Genomic DNA, 19,706 nt, shown 5'->3' with positions numbered 1-19,706 from the left:
CTGTGGAACGATTTTAAAAAATAAGCTGCCTTGTTAGTCTGTCTTCTGCAAGCATCTCTAGCTGCAACATCAGTATTTTCCTGGGGAGATCAATGCCTATCAATGGTCTCATTAGCTGGGAAACCTTTTAAATTGATCACCACCATCAGCTGTATCTTCCTCCACAGGGTACAGCCCGATGAATACCTCTCTGGTATGAAATGCTGATTGTATTTGATATGGAAAGGCACATATGGTTCTCGTGTCATTAGCATGCTCTGCAAATAAAGCATAATACTGCCCAGAAGTTCCTTGTTCTGATTAAATTCCCGTCATTATTAAAAACATGAACTTCTCAGTGAAATCCCCTTTCAAACGGTGTATACGTGAAGTGAGCAAATGCCAACAAGAAAAATTGCCTGCTGCCTTGTCCCCTGCCTGCAGACTACAGGTATTTCCTATCTCCTGAAACCCTTGTTAGCATCTTTGTATGGAGCTGGCCCTTGAAAGTCAACTGCATGTGTTATCGCAGTTGTTTGAGTAAGTATTTTTTTCTTGCAAGAATGAGGTCTAGGCATGCATGCAGAGTGTTGTGGAAAAGGCTGTGAGTCTTTTGGGGGATCAGCTGGACGCAGGCTCTATCAGGCGACTGAACTGGGTAAAACTCACAAGGTATGTCCTAAAGTAGCTTTTTATACAAAGTCCAAACAACATTCAGGAGCAGACTTTGGGCTGAAGGAATTGCTCCATGACAGGATTGCTGGGGTTGGTGCTAACACCTGAGGGATTTATTGGTGATAGCATTGCTGTGGCTCTGCCTCTGCAGATGCCAGATCTAGAAAATACAGAGTACGTGCACATTTCCCTGCTGAAAGCTACTTATATGTGAAATGGAGTCCTTTCTTCTGAGTAATGGTGTCTTGGATGCATTTTACATGGATGGCCTGTGGTAGAGACAGTATTTCTGTCAGATTGCATTAAAAGATAATAAATGTATAGTCCATGCTTTGCAATTACCTAATCCTTGTGAGGAAAAGACTGAGTGTAACGTTATAAATGGGAATGAAGAAGAGGTTAGATGGTTGGCCCAGGACTTTTCAGGATGTCCTTCTTTAGTTAGGACACAAAATTTGTCATTTAAACAGCAGTGAGGGATGGCCAGCTCGTGACTTGCTTTTCTCTGTGGCTTGCATGACTGCTCTGTGTAAGCTGTGTGAATCTGAGCCTAAATTGTGGGCTATCTTTCCACAAGGTTTTAGCTCAGCTCTCTGATAAGGTGCTTTCATTTAATTTGAATTTGACTTCCCAGAAACTGTAGCGTTGGATGTGGTCCACTGCATTTCTAATAGCCATCTACCAATTTGTGTAATGGGAAAAGCAGTCCACACAGGGTTTCATTTTAATAGCACACGATGGCAGTTGTACAACTTCACCCTTGCCTTTGTTACACACCCATGTCACTGTTTTTGTGAAGGCTGTACTTCTGTAAAAATTCCTGGCACTGTTGCACTCCGCTACATGTGTGTGCTTGATATATTCAGCTCAGAATTTGGAGCTGGAAACGCAATTTGCCAGAGTGCCTCTGAGTGCATATTCCAAACACAGTGCAGGAGCTTCACCAAACCTGATATACGCTTGCCTGCCAAAGCAGTTTTCTCAAAAGTCATAAAATGCAAGAAAATAAAACCTGAATCAAACCAGAATTTTTATTTATTTATCTATTTTTACAGGATAAATACTCGCTTCCTTGCCAGTTTTCAGTCCTCTGTGATGTGTGGTTCAAACAGAAGGCTGGTAACAAATTTTCCCCACAGAAGTGCAAATGTAAACCTGACCAGACTTTCAATGTAGGTTGCTAAAGAGAGTGAGAGGGCTCACACAGAAAGGTTTGCAGCCTTGAGAATCTTTTGTTTGCTTCTTTTCACCACAATGGTCTTCGTTTTGTTCATTTGCTCCTGATTATTTTAAGCGTTGTCAATTATTTAGCTAACAGGCAGAAAACTAGGCTTTTATAGACATCCAAAGGGACTCTCTTGAGTGTAATAATGAAGGCAGTTTATTGAACGCCTGTGAGGTTGCTTTCTAATTGTATGCATTAATCTGCCCATGCAAGCTGGCTGAAAATATAGAAGCAGATTGCACATGCAGATGGAGCACACAGAATGGAAGATCTATGCAACAGACTTATACAAAACTGCATTTTCCTTAAAACTGGATTTATGCTTATTGCTTCAGATAATAAATGAAACTTGATGTCTAAAATAACTTCCAAGAATATTGGATGAGTCGGTAGGAGGAAAAAATAACTCAGTAGCATTATTTCATTCTGTCAGGAAAACAAAAAAAAAAGGAAGTGGGTTGACACAAAAAGATAGTTTTGGGTGTGAGTGGGAAGTGATGAAAATAATTCTGCTGAGAAAGTTCCTATTTTTATTACTATTTTTATACTTTCTTCAAGCCTTATACCTAAAATGAACAATTGCCACATTTTTTGTTCTTATTCCCTAGACCTTGTGCTCAAAGACTTGCAGGCAAGAATGGCTACCAGCCAAAGATAGCACTGTTTTGATCACTATTATTAGATTTGTGCAAGTCCTCCTTGGCATGCTTGTGCATTACTCCCAATGAAGTCTGTGAATACCGCATGAAGCAAGTAAACTACATAACCAGAGGATAGCTTTTCTTCTCAGGAAAGTGCATTGGGGAAGAGCCATCTACATCCCACAGGAACTTAATGGGTTAGTTATTCAACTCTGTAGTCTTACATCTTATAAATTCCAGCAAAAGATGAATCTCCACATACGTACTCACCAAAAAAATGCGTATCAGTTCATGCTGACAACTTTGCATACTATTAATGTTTGTTATTTTCTTCTTACCCCGAAGTCCTCTGTGTGTGGGTTAGAGTTGAGGTAAGGGAAAAGAATGAAAATCCATGTAGAGCTGAGGGCATGCTTATTGGCAACAGATGGAGGTGTTTTTCTTAAAAATAACTTCCTTAATGGCTTAATTTTGAAGTATGTGCATTTGGTGGAATTTGTTTTCACAGATCTTGGTTTCAGCCTCTAGCTTCCTTCACACTTAAGCAAATTATTTTAATCTGCAAAAATCCCAACTACAGCTTTGCTTGGAGTCTCTTTCGCCACCTCCTGACATGGAAGCAATGGGAAAGCTGCATAAATGGGCAGTCATCTCATCTACCTTTGGGCCAGCTTCTGGAATTTCTCCTATTTTAACATTTGATTTTGATGGCCCTTGTAAGGCCATGAGACAGAGGAGCAGCAATCACCCTAGTTCCAGCCAGCCTGGTTTGTTGGTCATAGCAGATGTGTGACTGAGATGTAGTGCACAAGGCAAAGCTGTAGCTGAGGAAGGAGCAAGAGCAGGGTTTAGACCTCAAAGTTTTCTTCTATTCAGTCTGTTGGTTGTCTGGGCCTGGCCTAACCTAGCCTAATTTTAGGCCTGTAGTAAGAATGCACCTACCGTGGACTTTATTGCAATGAACGGCAGCTTTTCTTGCAAATAGACTTATGTAGTGTTAAGCAACAGATCTTTATTTCTGCAAAAGTAGATGAATTTGTTATGCTTAGCCAATTAAATATTCTGAGGTATGGAGAAGTACAGATATGCTTGTTGGTGCTGCAAAAAGATGCATCTTGAATGAAATTAAGTTTGGGATTTTGTTTTTGAGAAGGGGAGTCCTTTTACTATTTAAAAAACATTGTGAATGGTGATGTATGAAACTAACTCTGTGTATGCATTATGCATGGTTCTTAATTTTGCAGTAGAATTGGAGGGAAAGGGTGAAAAATCACTTCAGCATTGCTCACTGGCCATGAATTTGGAACCTGGTGTGTCTGTGTCATCTGTGTCATTCAACATGAGATGCTCCTTTTGTTGTCTTAGCCACTCAGGTTGTCTCCTCTATGAAATGAATATAATGATTTATCTGGCTTAGGCTTGTTTATTTTTATTTTTTACTACTCTTTTTTTTTTTTTTTTAAGGGCTCTTAGCATACTTATAGGCATTTGTTAGAGTAGAATTGTAATGCCAGAGATCCTGCAGCTTGAGAAACCAAAGAGCTCAGGAACTGTCTTGTTTTCAGCAGTAGTAAGTGTCCATTATCTTTTTAAAATTGTCAAGAGAAATAAATAGATTTATGATATATACAACAATATTGTGCTTTGTTTTTTTTAAGCACTGGCATTAAAGCTGGTATATTTTTCTACATTCTGGCATTTCAATATCCATCAATTAAAGCAAAAGAATTAACTGCCACTGGTTTCATTGGGAAGCGGTAATGAAATTACGAGAGGCCTTTTTAATTGATGCATTTTTAATGTTAGTCTGTAAAAAGGACCTAAAGCCAAAAACTATATTTGTAGGAAGAAGAATTAGTTTCATCTTCTAGGCCAAAGGAACCTAGGCTCATTCAGGCTTTTATATCCACCCCTTTGTCTTACCTCAGTGGGAATGTGGAGAGCACATGCCTTTAGTCCCCCAAAATTTGAAATGCATGTAAATTCCCTGATCTAGATGTAGCTCGTGAGGGTGCAGGGTATACTACTGTAAGTCCCTAAATTACACCTTTCTCAGTGGAACACCTAACAGATTCACATTTCTATACTCTATATGTACTTGTTGCACTTCAAGTATAAGTTTTTAAGTAACAGCTTGTAAGAGGTACACAAGAAAAGACTCTGCTTAAAGAAGAGTTGTGAAATGTAAAGTGTTATATCTAAGGATCCACAGAAAGAGTCGCAACATGGACTGACTTCTACGGTCACGCACTGTCCCCATGTTACTCAACATGTTACTGGCAACAAAGTTAGGATTTTCCCATGACAGCTCTTAAGAGTTTTTCAACCCCAAGCTTGACAGTGCTTCACTCCACCACAGCTGCATCAGTACTAATAAATTTAACACTGCCAATCACTGTCACTTTTGAGGCCAACAGGCTTGAGGCTGCCTGTTTCTGTTGCTAGCAAAGTTTTTCTGCCTCCCAAAATGGGGCAATTGCATCCATAGAGCCTTATGGGAGATATTTGTGGTTAATATTAGTTCCCGGACAGCAGCCAACAGTTATTTGGGAAAGTACTATTTGGAACAGGTCAAAACTATGCCAGGAACTGTTACCACAATGCAGATGGCTGAGTTCCCATTGCTACGGGTATTGCCTGGTGCTATTAAACCAGTATGGGAGTAGCCTATTTTAATTAGTGTAGCAAAAGGCTTGTTCCCAATTGTGTGACGGGAAACAGAACTACAGAATACAACACAAAACACAAAATATTTTTGTAAGAAAACCTCAGCTTAACCAGTGCTTCTAAACACTGCTCTCTTCCCTGCAGCTTGATGTTTCGGTGAAGTAAGAGCTCAGGTTAACAGCCTGTTAGGAGGGTGCCATCTTACTGCTTTGTCTAAATTTTGCATTTCCTTCTGCCTAACTATTTTCAAAGAACATCAAGAGGCTGTTGTATGCAGAATAATGCTTGGCGCAATTCTTCAGCTCATCTTCTTCTTTCCTTCATATTAATTATTTTAGAGGACCACATTTTATCAGTATTTTTGATTAGCCCCTGAAGTTTTAGCAAGTGAGAGTGAGATGTTGCTCTGACTGTCTGTATGTGAAATACCTATGGACACTTTGATATGCTGATTTCCTTCTGGAGATAATGCTTTCCTCTCTGGAACGTTAATTGAACTGCCATGTCTCTGACTTCTCCCATTCCCTGCAGCATGGCTTGTGTTATGCTCTACATTATTATGACTTTAGGATTAATATTATGAAAAGTACCATTCAGACAACATTTTGACAGTCTGGCATCTCAAGATGCTCTGCTGGGTTTTCACAGAGACAATACACAATGAATTAACATAGATGACTGACTTAACACAGTTTGTCTTCAGTCATATTCAGAAACCTGAGTCCCTTTCTTGTGATAGGAAAACATTATTACTGTATCACTTAATGCGGTGTAGTGGGATGTTTTCTGTACACAAAAGCAGTACACATTCTTGCTGAGAAACTTTATTTGCTTCCACTCTTGTAAGCATCTTTTCTAATACCAAAACTGAGTATCAGTGTGCTGATCTGGGGAGAGTAATGTCTTAGCCATCCACCTCCTTTTTATGCAAGTACTGAGAACTTGTGCATATCCCAAGTCCTTCTTGTACCATCTGTAAGGAATTAAGGCATCCAGATATACCCCCAAGAGGCCAGATATTTCTTTACAGAGCTACAACCTTCTCAGATATAGTCCAGACTTTCTGTAGGAGTTCTTAGTCTTTCTGGTGTAGAAATAAATAGTTATTTTAGCATAGGTAGAGAAACACAATCTGCAATTTAAAACTTCAAGTTCCCAAAATTATTCTGTGCAATCTCACCACTCTACCACTGTACCACTCATCTCTCCTGAAAAGAAAAAAAAAAAAAAGTGTGTGCTTAAAGCTTGGATAAGAAGATACTATTAATTCATTTAACCCTGACATACAGGTGCTTTGTAGATCAGGGAATCTTGTGTTCTTGTGTTTCACTTGGTTCTTTCTATATTGTGCCTTGGCTGAGGTTATCATAACTTCCCAGGTAATGAAGGAAAGGGAGTGAACTGGGAATGCCAAGACTCTGAAGGTATGGTTTGCTACAGTGTGAGCAAGTCCTCTGTACTTAAATAGCTAATGTGTTTTTATACTCTGTAGAGTAGCACAGAAGAACTTGTAGGTAGGTTTCTTTTCGTTTTCTGCACTTCTCCTCAATACACCCACTGACCAGCAGAACATTTTGCATCTACTCTCTGTTTCAGGACATGGAGTGAAAGATAAAACCACTTTTGACAGTCTGTTTCTGCAGTTAGTCATCATCGCTATTTGGCAGACAAGGCTTTTTCTGCAAGGTTAAGTAGCTTTCTTTGCTGTTGGCATCTTCTCCCCCACAGAGTTAGCTGGCCGCCCTGTCAGGAAAGTAAATCTTTGTGTTGAATCCCTCTTGAAGTACTTTCATGCTTTGCAAAGCTGTATACAGAAATAAAATTGTCTCTAACTCTACGCTTTTGAGTGAGCAAGGACTTGAATATATATGCCTGGGCATGCAGGTTAAGAAACTAATTCCTGATCACGGCATTGAAAGTCCTGCTTTTAGTATTTATGTTATTCTTTGTGACTTTGCTTATCTATAATTGGGCTTTGAGCAACCTGGTCTGGTTGGGGGTGTCCCTGCCCATGGCAGGGGGGTTGGAATTAGATGATCTTTAGAGTCCCTTCCAACCCAACCCAAGCCATTCTGTGATTCTACGAAACTGTGAGAGACCTGATGCTACTTTGAAAATATGGTTTATAAGGGATGTGATTGGAAAAATAAAATTGTCCTTGCCAAAATAAGAAATGACAATGTTGTGCAATTATTTTCAGGTAAAGACAAGCTTTTTTTTTTTTTTTTTTAATGCTACAAAATGGTTTGAAGTCTTGCTACCTGATTAAGTAATACGTTGTAAGGGTGCATTGTATTAACAGTGAAGGAAAATGCCTTAAAATAATCTTTTAAATTACTTATCTGAGATTTGTGGATCTGGTAAAAGGATTTGCAACAATTCAGTGAAGCACTTGCATTCTGATGAAGTCCAATGGTATGTGAGTCTGTATTTTATGAGCTTTTACCATGCAGAAAGAAAGCATAGCCCCTATAGACTGCAAATATGCAAATGACAATAACTATTTGCCTAAAAAATTCTCCCAGCAAATGTCTTATCCACAATATAGGTTCTGTTTCCTCAGTCCCCTTTCATTCTGTCTGTTCCCATAACCTTTTGTTCTACCTATGATGTTTTTCAGCAGTCACATGATAAAATGTCTAGTCTAGATTCCAAGGGTGGAATAAAAATCTGTATTTATTTTTATGGAAGTACTAACAATTCTATTTGGATTGGATTTCTTTGTAGCAAAACCAATGAATTATTGAACAGATTGGATTCAGGCTTGCCAAAGAGTGATTCCTGTCAGATTGCTAATCGTGGCCCAGAATCAACAGCATGGGTAAGCAAAACTGTGGAATGTGCAATATTTTTCTGTCAACTTTCCAGGTGCTGTCAATAGTGTGATATTAGAATATTCTAATTGACTTTAATTGCCTATACATAACTCAGAGAGAACCAAGGAGTCTTTCTGGGTGAATTGCCTACGTTGTCTGTGATAAATTGGCAGAGTATCCTACATAGTAGGGGACTGCCTTTATTACTCGCAGTTCTCTCTCTGATAAATATGAGCCAGATTTATATTCTATGTTCAGATCAGAATCTTAAATGTGCTCTGTACCCATCAGTCGGTGGCAAGCTTTTATGAAATCTCAACTAGTTCATGTCAGCAGATGCTCTGCTGCATTGAAAATCTAGTCGGAAGAGCAGCTTATTTCTCACTGCATCCTAAAAGTGATTCCGTAGAGTGCTTGGGGACTTTATCCCAGTTTGAATGAGCCTGGTAAGTATCAATGTAATTAGGGAATAGATAAAGTATTGCTAAAGTTTCATTATTCTAATTGCCTCAAGAAGCCTTTTGCACATCTGATTAGTCTCTTCACATCTAAACCAAGCATTCCTACTGATGTAAAAACCTGCAGTGAGGAATATTAACCCTGAAGACAGAAATCTTCCCCTTTAGGGGGGTTTGAAACTGGGAGATGACAAAGCAGGCAGTCAAGTAGACAGAAATTATTGTTATAAACAATGGTCCCAAATCAGCAAAACTTGGAAATATCTAATCTGGGTAATCCTATGTCGTATACAACCTTGAACACCAACAGCTGTGTAAGGGATGTAAAAATTTTCCTGCATGTTTCCTCAGAAGACTTGGAAATGTGCAAAACCCTCTCACTAGAGAAATTGCTCCAAACAATATACAACAGCTCTGTCTTGCTTCTGGTATCTCTTCCTGATTTTCAGTTGCTTGAAGAGGGAAGGTGTTATTGAAAGTAGGTTCCTTTCCCCTTTGATTCTCCAGGTCATTTGGTGTCTCTGAAAAACAAGGAGAAATCTTAGCACATGTGAGCAGATTTATAGCTTGAAGGAGCCAACTTCTGCTCAGCAGTGCTGGGTCCTCTGGATTTAATTGTAACAGAGTGGCTTTCTGACTGTCTTTTGTAGTCCTGAGTAGACAAGAAAGATAAAGGACTATGGGAAGGGAGAAAAGATGTTTTGAAACTCCTTCTACCTCCCTCTGAAGCATCCCATGCTCTGAATGGTGAGGAGCTTGTTCTTTAATAGGGAAAACCCAGTTCCACAGCCTTTCGTACGGTGTGAACATGGAACTGTGAACATAAGTGAGCTCATGGCCCTGAGACTGACTTGGATTTCAGCATTTTAGTGTGGTGTCTGTGTGTCTGTGGAGAAGTGGGTGGATGACTAAAGTAACACTTAATTGTTTCAGACATACCAGTGTACCTGTAGCTTTTGCCTTCTACTTGACCTACATACACCTGCCTTTCTAGTTGCAGGTTTTGAGAAATTTCTTAGTAAATTATGCTGAATTACATACCACAGTTCATCTTTTGCTTAATCAGTATCAAAGCAGATAAAATTCATAATTTTTCTGTACTGTTCTTTATTAATACCATCTGATACCTGTCTTTTGTGTGGCAGCATTTCTATACCTTTGTGAATCAATTTATCACTTGCTTATAATGCAGCAATACAGTTAGCAAGAACTCAACCAACTTGGATGAGGTACGGTCTATAGGCATACACACACCCTCTGTGCTCTGCGTCAGGAATCTGAAGCACCTAACCAATGAGTTGTTATCTAAACTTGGCATAGTACCAAAAGGCTAAACCACTGGCGAACCTTGCACTCTAATTTTGATGTTATCTCGGATCTGTCTCCTTTGTTTGGAGTAACTAAAACATTCAGAAGCAATGTATTTGAATCTGGGATGTGTGATAAAACTAGGAAGTGCCTGATATGCATGTTAAAAGAGGGGAAAATATATATATATATATGTATACATGTATTTTTTATTTAAAGTTATTGCTCTAAAACAAATCTGGGACAATTCCATGTTGACTGATTTTTTTCCCTTGCAGCATTTCTTTGATAGTGATACTAATTCAGTACATCTAGTTCAAATTTCAGTGTCAGATATTACTTGATGCATGTGAACAAATTTGCCTTCTTTGGAGTGATTCTGTCATCGGTGACTTTTTTGGCCTACTTATTTAATCAAGCTCATAAGTAATTTTAATCCTGTCTTTCAAAGTGTTACCAGTCCTGTGTAGATTTTTATTGTCTTCCAACTTGATTAACATACACTCCACACAATTCTCCAAGCCATTATAGAGAGTAATGAATAATACTGGACCCAGAATGAGTCTCCCAGGACAGATGTAACAACTCCTCCCAGCTCAAAATTGAGCTATTAATAATTGCTTTCTCTATTCAGTCTTTTTAGCAAATTATGTGCCTGTCGTTTTAATGGTGTCATTCTGCACACATATATCAAGTTTTGAGAACATTGTGTAGACCTGCAACAAATTTCTCACTAAAGTCAAACCTGCACACTTCTTGTATTATATTATACTGGCTCATTATTTAGTGTGCTATACTCTGTCCCTGCTCAAAGACTTTACAGTATAAGTTCGTAAGGATCCTATAAGATCCTAATGCTATGCTGGCCCTCTGCAGACAGCGACAGCTTATGAAAGACCAAGGCTAATCACTGTAATGGAAATTTACATAGTTGAATACTTTATTCACGATGTCTGGTTCAGATTTTCAGTTCTCTTGGCTGCCACCCAACTAATATAGTAAGCTCGATCTCTCAGCTTCTGTTGCCCTACGACCACATATCCCTTTCTGATATTCCTATGGAAATAATCCGGGTTTCCCCTCTGCTACCAGTCCTCCCTTCTGCTTTGTTATCTTGGTAACACTTCCAGTGTTTTTCTGTCTTCCCACAACACCCCACCTCACTGTCGTATATCCTGATTGTGTTTTCTGATTGCTCAGGGTAACTTCATGCTTGCCACTGGGACAAGGAGTAGAACATGCTGTGGCTGCTTTGTTGTGATGTGCAGCTGAACATTCAGCCAAACTGAATGCCTGAAAGGTTTTAGACCACTCCTTGGTTAAATTCTAGTCTTCAGTTTGATCAGTTTTTTAAGTAACTCGAATCCTTCAAATAGTTCTGTTTTGTTAATAACCTGTAAAAAGATTTGGGAATGAGGTCTGGGATGTTGATCCTTCCTCTCCCCACACCAATATGTGTATATTCTCAGCTGAACAATAGGCTAGAAGCCATTCTTATAAGCAAGCTCTTCAAGAGAATGAAAACAGAAGATTAGAGGAAATGAAGCAAGAACAACAGAGGAAGATAATTATACATTATCAGTTTGCATATTGTATCATTTTTGCATGCTGTGAAACCAATTAAATGCATTGATTACTTGTAGCCTACGCACACAGCTTCTCTATAAGGAAAGTGTTTTTAGTCACTGTTTTCAAATATTGTGAGAGAGATGAGCGAAGTTGTAAAATTTGGACAGTTATCTTCTGGGTTTGTGGCTATTTGTGTCTGGATGACTAGCTCCTGTTTGCCTCTCCATTTGAACAATTGTGCAGAGCATTTTTTGGATTGTGGTGCACAATTTCATAGTCTAAGGAAACCAATTTCCTCTCTTTCAGGCAGAAGTAATCTTACTGAGATATTTATGATCTCAGATTCTCAATAGTCTCTTTCTAGAGAATAGAGGCCTGTGCACCCTGCCATCCCAAACGAGTATGTGGAAGCACTCAGATTTGCCATCAAGTCTACACTTGCTAACCACCTAAATGAAGAGTTTTGAATTGCCTAAAAAGAGGGCATGCCATAACTACAGGTTTGAACTCCATCTTCTACATGTACAGCATGCATTGCCTGAAATGCATCTGAACCACTGCAATCCCTCTGGCATGGTTTTGGGTACTAGATCCACTTAAAGCTCATCTATGCCAGGCAATTGCACTGTAGTAAGTTGTCTTTCTCGGCTCCAGGTCTAACTGTGCAAGTGTGCGGAAGGCAGCATTGACTGCAAAAAGATATTAGCAAATAGAATCACAGAATGGTCTGGGTTAGAACAGGCCTTAAAGACTATCTAGTTCCAACCCCCCTGCCATGGGCAGGGACACCTCCCACCAGACCAGGTTGCCCAAAGCCCCATCCAGCCTGGCCTTGAGCACCTCCAGGGACGGGGCAGCCACAACTTCTCTGGGCCACCTGTGTCAGTGCCTCACAACCCTCTGAGTGAAAAATTTATTCCTAACATCTAATCTAAATCTCCCCTCTTTCAGTTTAAAGCCATTCCCCCTTGTCCTATCACTACACTCCCTGGTAAAGAGTGTCTCCCCAGCTTTCTTGTAGTCTCCCTTTAGGTACTGGAAGGCCACTATACGGTCTTCCCAAAGCCTTCTTTTCTCTACCTGAGGCTCTACTTATGTTACTAATACCCAAATTAATGTTAAACTATTTCCCCAGTAGTTGACTCGTTGGTAGCACAACCAGTTCCATATGGTGAGTTTCTGATAGAGCTGGACAAGTGACTGAGCCCTCCTCATGGCTATCTTTATCTAAATGTTGAGCATAATCATGCTCCTTTCATAGCAACCAGGATGCTGGAAACAAAAGGTTGGGGTAGGGAAGGAGACTCTTAATTTCTTTCTCACAGGTACATCGTTATTCCTAGAAACTATATGGAGGAAAAATCTTTGAATGCTAGTCCTGTTTGGCAGAAAGCCTGTAGCTGTTGTATTCTTTATGTTTATCCTTCCATGGAGAAAATAAATAAAAATGTGGATTAGCATGCCCCTTCTTTATTTGCCTTGGTTTAAGGGACTTGTGTAGAGCTTTAGACTCCACACTGATTTCCATAGATTAGGAAGAAGCTGTGGACTGCCTCTAAGTCTGCTGTTTCTTAGTACACACTTCCAGTGCTCCTTGCCTTCAACGTTGCTATTACCTACTGTGCAGAGTAATGCACTACGTATAAACCTACTGTAAATAATATGCATTTTAAAGGCTCCAATAATTGTCCCTCAGATTTATGTTGGCTCATTTCTACTTCAAACCAATATTTATTAAAGTAATTGTGAATTCTGTCCTGTGTGCACCTCCTAGCACAGTGTAACTATAAAACGAATAGGTATTGTCAGTTGCATTTTTTTTTCAGAACAGGTTTTAGTATGTATTGCTTGATTTAAAAATATTCAGTACACTTTGAACACCGCATCATATACATGCAATATATTTCAGAACATTACTCCAAGAGAGGACTCAGCATATTGGAAAGTCAGATACCGGGTTTTAATTTTCAGGTTGAATAGTTATTTAAAACAGTGAAAATTAAGGTTGGCTTTTTTATTTCTTAATTCTGTTTCTTCTTTTAAGGCTAGACAAATATTGATACACAACACATTCACAGTTATTGATTTTGTTCACACGTTTATTGCATAGTTTTTATTTAATGTTCCACTTAAATTGATTTTTTTTTTTTTTAACTTTTGTAGTTCCATTCAGTTATTGAAGCTTTTATCTAACTGCATCATTTTATTTTACTTCCTATTCCTACTGCTACTCGGTTGCTATGGAAAATATGAAGGATGGGTCCGTTCCTATCCATTCCCCCTGACCCTGCAAGCCAAATTCTTTGCAGGAAAATCTGCATCTTCAGTCCTTGGGTGCACTGCAGGGAGCAACAGATAGACAAACAAGCACATGTGCGATGCACAGTCATACAAGCTGTGTTTCCTTAGCAGTCCCAGCTGCAATTGTATGAGCAAACTCTCCTCTTCAGAGAAGTCCCTTTGACACTGTTTATATAACTCAATACTGTGCGATGTAAGGATTGTAGGCTGTTGCAACACTGGGAGCTTGCACATGCTTTCACCACACCAGTAGGCACCATTTGCCCTTCCCTCATGCTAGGGGGAGTCCCAGGGAGATGAAGGTGATCACCGTGGCGCATGCTCTTGTTGGCTTCTCACGCTCCACAGAGGCAGGAGGCAAGGGGCATGTCTCTGTCATACCCAACAGGCTGAGTCTGCTCCTGCTAGATGACTCCTGCTTTCTTCCCCTTGGACCTGCTGGGAAATTCAAACCTTGGGGGTTGGGGAAGAGGAAGCTGAAGGTCTGCTCCTTACTGCCTTAGGAAAGCTTCCTTAGAGTATTTTGGAGGGCAGAGGAGCAGCAGGCACTAGGGTAGGAGCACAGGCAGGGTTGTGTGCCTCTGCCTCATACTGTATGGCCAACTGGAGCTAATGGGGGCTCGCTATGCTTAGGAACGGTGTTTGTCTGGAAGAAAAGGACTAGGTTAGAGAGACAAATCAGAGAATCACAGAATGGTTCAGGTTGGAAGGGACCTTAAAGACCACCCAGTTCCAAGCCCCCCGCCATACGCAGGGACACCTCCCACCAGACCAGGTTGCCCAAAGCCCCATCCAGCCTGGCCTTGAACACCTCCAGGGATGGGGCATCCACAGCTTCTCTGGGCAGCCTGTGCCAGTGCCTCACCACCCTCACAGTGAAGAATTTCCTCCTAACATCTAATCTAAATCTCCCCTCTTTTAGTTTAAAACCATTCCCCCTTGTCCTGTCATTATCTGCCCATGTAAAAAGCTTGTGTTTAAGCTGGTGTCTTCAAATATAGGACTGTAGCTGTCTGAATTCACTTATATCCAGTCCAGTGCAACACTGAAGAGAAAAAGGAGCTCAGTTTTGGGCCCCGTGCTGTCATGTAAATAAAATGCTGCTGAGTGAAACTGCAGGAATGACACAGCTCTAGGTGAAGTTAATGCCACGTGGAATTCATTGGGTTTTCAACATAGGCACATTAACTAGAAGTAAGTTAATTTTTTGTTTTTGTTTTAGTTTTTCACTTTTATCATTCCCAGGCTCACTTAAAGGAATCAAAACAAAAGCAGGAGGAGGAAGCCAGGACAAGAGCACTTCAAAATGAACAGAGGAGGTATGATGCAAAAACTCATAGTATACTTTAATTTATTTTATATCCGGAAAGGGTCTCAAAATTGCAGGCATTCATGCTTAAGAAAATTATTGCAGTGAGGAATCCTGACCTAGCCTCTGGTTTAACATCACCTTCAGATAAACCACTGATATCCATCATTACAGCTGCTCACAGTAATGCAGTACAACCCAGAGTGTCTTGTTCACTTTATTTTATCAGCACAGGATATAGCGTGGGACAGAAACTATTAGTAGTTTCATGAAAACTTAAAGCCAGTTGGGGAAAAAAATATATATATATGTATATATTTGTATATATATACACATATATATGTAATATTATTTTGGAATAGGCTACTTTGTTCACAACTTTTTTGCAGTTGACTGTCATTGAAGCTAACAGACAGAGCTAAGCATGGGATTAGATACTGATACCTGCAGCGCAGCGAGGCTTTCTGCTGCTGTGGTGCTTCGTGTCCCATGCTGTGCCCACTGCTGCACTGCGTTCTGATCTTGCAGTTCTGTCACTTAAATGACTTTTCATTATCTTGAAGCTCAGCTTTTTTCTTAGCTTTATTTTTATTTTTCTGCAGGTGTAAAGAAATAGCCCTCAGAACTGTTTGTTTTTTTTTTTAAAGCAACCTTTTTTTTATAGTTAGATAAATTTTAAAAAATTATTTCTGTAGGAAACCATTTTCTGTACAGTTTTCATTGCTTTTTATTTCTCCAGCAAAGATATTGGGATAATTACCCATAGAAGTTAATGAAGGATTTTCAGTTGAGTCTATCTCGTGTCCCCAGATAGAAATAATCCAGTACCTTGCATTTTGCATCCCTTGTGCAGAGAGCATTGTAAAACACTGAAACAACAGTCATGTCTAAGCATGTGTGTCAGTCTTAAGCATTAATAAGGATAAAAAGAAACAGTTTTCAGATGGTTAGAAAATATTTGGAACAGATGGAGGGAAACTGCATCTGTCTGTATGCATGCGTTGCAGATTGATAAAGCAGTACAAGAAAATGCTAGAGTTGTTTTCGGAGCTGGATGGCTGGGAAAGTTGTCAGCTATACAACTGGTCTCCATTAGAAAAAGGCCTAAGTGTTTGGTTTTTTTTTTCATTAGGAAATCAGAACTTGTAGAAACTTGTATAATGAAAGCTGAAAGACTACCTAAGGTGAATTGTTGAAATAGCTAACCTCGCTGATCAAGTGAGTGGTATGCAGGATGACTTTCTAGAGAGAATTTTGGGCCATTTCTCACAAAAGCCAAGGTATGCCTTTTAATCATGATGGATTGATCACAGGATAAGAATGCACCTAGTGAATTGAAAATGAAAGCTACCCTATCTCATGCCAGGCTGTGGTTATTCAACACAGCCTTGAAAAGCATAGAATGATGTGCATTTAACTGGGAATAGGGAAAGCTGCTCACAGAATGTTAAATTTCAAGAGTTTGTGAACTCCTCAGCTATCTTCAATCAGTATTCATTTTTAATTATATTTTAAGGGTAAATAATGCTTTCCTGGACCGACTCCAGAACAAAGCACAGAGTAATAGCATCTGCCAACCTGGATATTCTGGGAGTCTGGACTACCTCAGTAATGGTGCCTGGGTAAGTTTTTGGGTACAGAATATGAAAGCAACAGGATTGTTTAAAAATTGACTTTTCCCCATACATTATTATGTGTGTGTGTGTGTGATTAGCCTGCCTGGCAGTCTTGGCTGGCTGCCTGCAGTAGCTTTTTAAGAAGAAAACCTGTCTTAAATATAAGCTGTTCAAATGGGAGGAGGGAGTAACAGCTGCTCTTGCAGTAGAACTCTGTTTCTTTGCATGGAAGGTGGTGCAAGGAACCGAATCCAATGTACTTCCTGAAGTTCAGAACAAGGGTAGTGAAATTGTATGGGGTTTTTGGAAAGTCTTTAAATGAAAGATGTTTGGAAAGGCTGTAAAAGCTTTAATATGTTATTGAAAGTGGAGGAGGGAAAATCTCATTCCTGTATAAAATTATGGTAAGGAAGAACCAACTGCATCTAATTGAAAATATATAGTATTTGTCAGTTTTTTTCTGAAGAAAAGGTATCTTGACTGGAGCCTATTAAATAGCCAGTACTAAGTACTGTGGTTTTTTTTCAGCTGTCCTAATGAGGCATTAATATGACTTATTTAGAATTGCTTCAGTGACCAAAATACAAACAAACCAAAAAAAGTGCAGTATTCTCACCATGAAAATTTCCATTAGGGTGAAATTCCATTGCTGAGAGGACTACAGTGTAGAAATGGAAGATTTTCAAAGACTGAGCAGCAAAATGATATGAGTCTAAGAGAACTGAGTGTATGTGCCAGTGTAGGGAAAACTGTCTAGAAGATAACCAGAAGAAAAGCTTGAGGTGGATTGCTTGGACTGTTTGCTGTGGATTTAGATCTTGGCAGATGAATGCCAGGAAAACCTGGGCATCTATAAAATCTGGGAATGATAGAGAAGAAGATAGTGTTGCCGCTGGAGTTTACCAGATACTGAAAATGGAAAAGGAGTCTCAATCCCATCAAGCTTTAGGCAAGCCCCAAGCTACAGCAGAAGGCTCAGGAACCCCAGGCTGAAGCCACCTCTGTGCACAGCAGTTCCCTTGGACTTGCTGAGGCAAACTCTACATGGCAGGCCTGAATGATTTTCTTTTAAGTAGCAGTGTTAGACTTCAAGTAGGACAGAGGTAACTAATACCTAGTAAGATGCAAAAGGTAAAATCTGCTGGAGGGGGCCTGGTTAACCAAGGCAACAAAGGTAGAAATAATTATTTTTATTTCACTTTGTGTCCTTTATCCCAATGTGTAAACTGTTTCCTGACAAAAGAAGGTCTATAACAACCAACAGTCTCAATATCTGAACTCCAGCATCTCCACCAATCTGCTGTCACCACCTAAAACTTATGCACTGTCTGCAGAAGGAGCAGGGTTTTGCCTTTCATTAGTTGCCATACGTCCGCTTCCCTACGGCAGGTGTTAGTGCCACCGCATGCAGCCAGGCAGAGTTTTAACAGCAGACAGCTCTGTAATGTCCACAGCCAATTTATGTTTTTTTTTTTTTTTTTAATATATATATTTATTCAAAGAATACATCAACATAATTAACAACAAAACCCTGTGTGCAGAAGTGATAAATTTCCTACTCTGGATGTTTACTTAATGGTTCCCAAGGAGCCTGCCTTCTGTTGCATAATGCTAGATTATCCATTTTTCCTGTATGCCACAACATGAAATGTTCAGAAGACTGAACAAAGCAGGGAAAGAATAAAGTATGAAAGAGTATGTCATCAAGGAGAGGAATTAAAATGAATTTTGGTAACAACAGCAAGAAAGAAAAATCTCTCTCAAACGGTAGGCTGGAGGCTGCAGCCTTGGTGTCTTTGATTATATCGAGGCTCTTCTCCGTTCCCTTGGAATTTTAAGCAAAAAGAGATGAACTCCAAGAGTGGCTTACAAGTCATGTCGTCTGCAACATGGTGTTTTGCATTACAAGGGAGCTAACTGAAGGAGGTCAGAGCATATACTAAGATTAAGAGAAAAGAAAAAGGTTCCCAAAGTTGAGACCTGCAGGTAATTTTTGAGCGTGCTCCTTCTTTGTAGTTGCACTGAAGAGGAAATATTTGTTCTTCCCTGGTTCTTTTTTTTTTTTTTTTCTGATTGAACTCTTCACAGTCACAAATGCTTCACGCTTACAGAAACTGAACATTGCACCGTTATCAATATACCTGCTGTATTTTTCGTTATTACTTCTATTAGCCTAGTTTCCTAAGGAAATGAAGTTTGTATGATCATGCTGTCTGTCTGCATGTAATTAGGTTTTCAACCTGCTGGCCGGTCTTAGATGAATTTGAAAGGGAGTATAAGTCTCAAAGATAATTAAGTTTCCATTTGTTCCATGAAAAGCAGTGGCTAGGCAGATAGCAGAATCTGGGCAGTGGCTGGGTATCATGAGGGACATAAAAAAGGAAGGGGAAGGTAAATTTGTTCTGTGTGTTTGGCCAGGGGAGAAGAGAGCAGTTGCACTGCACAATAGTCCACCAACTGATAATAAACCAGTTCTTCTGCCTTCCGTACATCTTGTGTTTTATTAGGAATATTTATATCCTGTTATTTCAAGAAGTATCTTCATGAAAGTAGTCTTTTCTCCCTTTTTGGTTATAAATGCCAGAGTGCTCTCTGGGTGGTTGTGTGGTTTGCTTTTTTAATGGGAAGACAAATTAATGAATTTCTACTTCTCTCTGTTGAGCTACTGCACCCTTGAGAGAGAAATGAGTCTTCTTGTATGCTACCAAGAAAATGTTGATGTCCTTTGTGCTGCCATTGTCTCTAACATAAGTATAAACCTTCTAGGATAGGAGGGAAAAAATAATGGTTGTCATATCAACATCAAAGTTTAATCAATAAGATTTAATCTTTACTCAGCTGGGGCCTATAAGTGAGACAATCTCGGTTCACTATAGTGGCACAAATGATTAGTTTTATTTAAATACAAAAACACTTATATTTTTACAAAAGAATAACTTTAAAATAATGGCACCTTTTTATATTCACTCCCCTGTGAGATTTGCCCATGCTCAGGCACTGAGGGATTTGCACAGACCACGTGCTAATGCAAGGCAAGCCTGTAACAGAGCCCTTGTTTATTTTTCAGGTCTCTGTCAAGGACCCTATTGTCTATTCTATTTATGGGGAGAGGTCACATAGTGAATAGGTGAAATTTATATGC

The 19,706-nt window shown here is 39.5% G+C and overlaps 1 protein-coding gene across 3 annotated transcripts in view; it reads left to right on the top strand.

Moving 5' to 3' along the window:
- Positions 1-19,706, top strand: part of EPSTI1 (epithelial stromal interaction 1) — a 50,335-nt gene that overhangs the window by 25,104 nt on the left and 5,525 nt on the right. For 2 of the 3 annotated variants that reach the window (XM_048046948.2, XM_013179705.3), the window contains exons 7-9: positions 7,915-8,008; positions 14,885-14,958; positions 16,465-16,570. In XM_048046948.2, coding sequence (XP_047902905.2) covers positions 7,915-8,008; positions 14,885-14,958; positions 16,465-16,570 — 274 coding nt within the window. Of the gene's footprint in view, positions 1-7,914; positions 8,009-14,884; positions 14,959-16,080; positions 16,432-16,464; positions 16,571-19,706 lie in introns of those variants that run through there. The other variant, XM_048046950.2, reaches the window with a different exon arrangement.

The sequence above is a fragment of the Anser cygnoides genome, chromosome 1 (assembly GCF_040182565.1).
Source record: "Anser cygnoides isolate HZ-2024a breed goose chromosome 1, Taihu_goose_T2T_genome, whole genome shotgun sequence".
NCBI lineage: Eukaryota > Metazoa > Chordata > Aves > Anseriformes > Anatidae > Anser > Anser cygnoides.
The sequence above is the reverse complement of the archived record's forward strand: the minus strand, read 5'-3'. Positions and strand labels throughout refer to the sequence as shown.